We start from the raw sequence: 1,957 nt of genomic DNA on the forward strand, positions 1-1,957 counted from the left end.
CATTTAAATCGGTCATTGATAAAAAATAATAGATTTATTTAATTACTATCCCTTTTTATAAAATTAAGCTACATATAAAAATTATGTAAAATGATTAATATATATAATCATCAGCAATATATGAAAACAAAATAAATGTATTCATATAAATGTAAATAAATGATTTATCTATTCTGACAAGCAAATGTAGTAAAGTAGCAAACATTCCCCTTAATATTCTTAAAATATAAAATTATCCATTCTCCATATAGAGTTCTAACATCTGATAGATATTCCAAGATTGTCAGTCCATCTGAAAGGAACATGTCCCACACCTCTATCTACCCAATTGTCTTTGCAGTGGTTTAATATTATGTAATGGTACAACCGCATCATTAGCCCATGCTAGAAAAGAAGATTTAGTTGCGATAACACATTCAAGTAGCATCAAACAATCTGCTTCTGCTCTATGAGCATCAATTGGTTCCTTTTTCAAAAGCCTCTTATAAAGATTAGATAAAGAGTAGCTTATTTTTTCTTTGGCTGTATCATTATTGTCTTTGCATTTTATTTCTTTTTCACTGCATGACATGTTGGATAGAGACAGTGACAGATTGTCAATTTCGCGCCATTCTTCATTATGGACATTAAGCTCTGGCCATTCATCTTCATCATCAGTCATAATATTATTTTGTGATGAATTCGGTGAGCTGGTGTAAATGGGAGTTTTTTTATTTTGTTTTCGGGATTTTAAAATGTTGCTATCGTTTGTCAGAATCTTTCTGAATCCGCTCAAAGAGTCAACACAAAGTATATCTGGTGGAAATTCAGCATTTGCGTCTTCATATTCGGCAGCAAATATTTTATAGTCAAACCGATTACCATTATGTGCGACTAAACACACCGGTTTCGGTAATTCTTTTAAAAATGCATTGATCGTATTAATTCTATCTTTAAATTCCGGTTGATGAGATAGAGAATAGTTGGATAATTTGGTTATTTTTTCCGCTGACGAGCTTATTTTCTTTTTAGGATTGAAAAGGAGAGATAATTTATTTACCAAAGGCAGAGACCCGAGAGGTGTTGACTGTATTTCACTTGCAGATGCCGCTACAAAAGTCAATTCAGTGATTTTCGTCTGATTTTTTTCCTTACACGGTAAACCAGTGGTTTCTATGTCAAAAAATACATACGTTGCAATACTCATTTTACATCACTTAATAAAAAAATATACAAAATTGTATACTAATGTAAAAACTAAGTATAATAATGCACTAACTTAATATAATAAAACTTACAGCAATGTTTTGACGGCACAAGTTTTCACATTTTGACAGATAACACAGCTAGTGATGTGCACACACATCGACTATTTCCATCATTTCATCTACCTGATCAAAAAGATTTTAGTAAAATTATTTCCAAATTCGAAATAACCAAGCAATTATGGAAACTTAACCCTTAATAGCCTAGAGTTTCAATTTTGATACCAATATTTTAAACCGAATGTTCACATTACTATTAGTTTTTTTATAAGTTGTCTGTACGAATTTTACTGTTGTATAATATTCTTTCCAACGAAATTTAAAAAAAAAATCTATTTTTCCCTTCATCTAGACCCTTAAGCAAACACAGTAATATTAAAAAAAATCACTTTCGTAAATAAGGCTACAAGGGTTAAAGGTTTTTTGGTAATAGTATTTAATAAAAAGTTTGACGAAAAATTATGACAACAAAATATTTTATGAAAGTCGGACTGGGCTTCATAACGGAACTATATATTACTTAACGTATATTTCTATAAAATTACTATTTCTAGAGTTCTCTCTCTACTTCTTTTATTTTAAAATATTATTATTCATTTAATTTTAATATTGTTTCAAATAACAGATTGGCATAGATAATAAATAGGCGTTTAGATGAATACAAAAACACAAAAAATACTTAAAATATTTTCGTAACACACGATTGTAGACTT

The 1,957-nt window shown here is 29.3% G+C and overlaps 1 protein-coding gene across 1 annotated transcript; it reads right to left on the reverse strand.

Annotated features, from left to right (window-relative positions):
* Window positions 1–253: 253 nt before the first annotated feature.
* On the reverse strand, window positions 254–1,258 carry LOC137925564 (three prime repair exonuclease 2-like). The gene has a single exon (XM_068769027.1). It carries the CDS (start codon window positions 1,184–1,186, stop codon window positions 317–319), a length of 870 nt encoding a protein of 289 aa, XP_068625128.1. The 5' UTR covers window positions 1,187–1,258; the 3' UTR covers window positions 254–316.
* Window positions 1,259–1,957: the final 699 nt, after the last annotated feature.

This window comes from Battus philenor, unplaced genomic scaffold, assembly GCF_028537555.1.
Source record: "Battus philenor isolate CCGP_79_NKW_IND1 unplaced genomic scaffold, ilBatPhil1.0.hap1 SCAF_27, whole genome shotgun sequence".
NCBI classification, from domain to species: Eukaryota; Metazoa; Arthropoda; class Insecta; order Lepidoptera; family Papilionidae; genus Battus; species Battus philenor.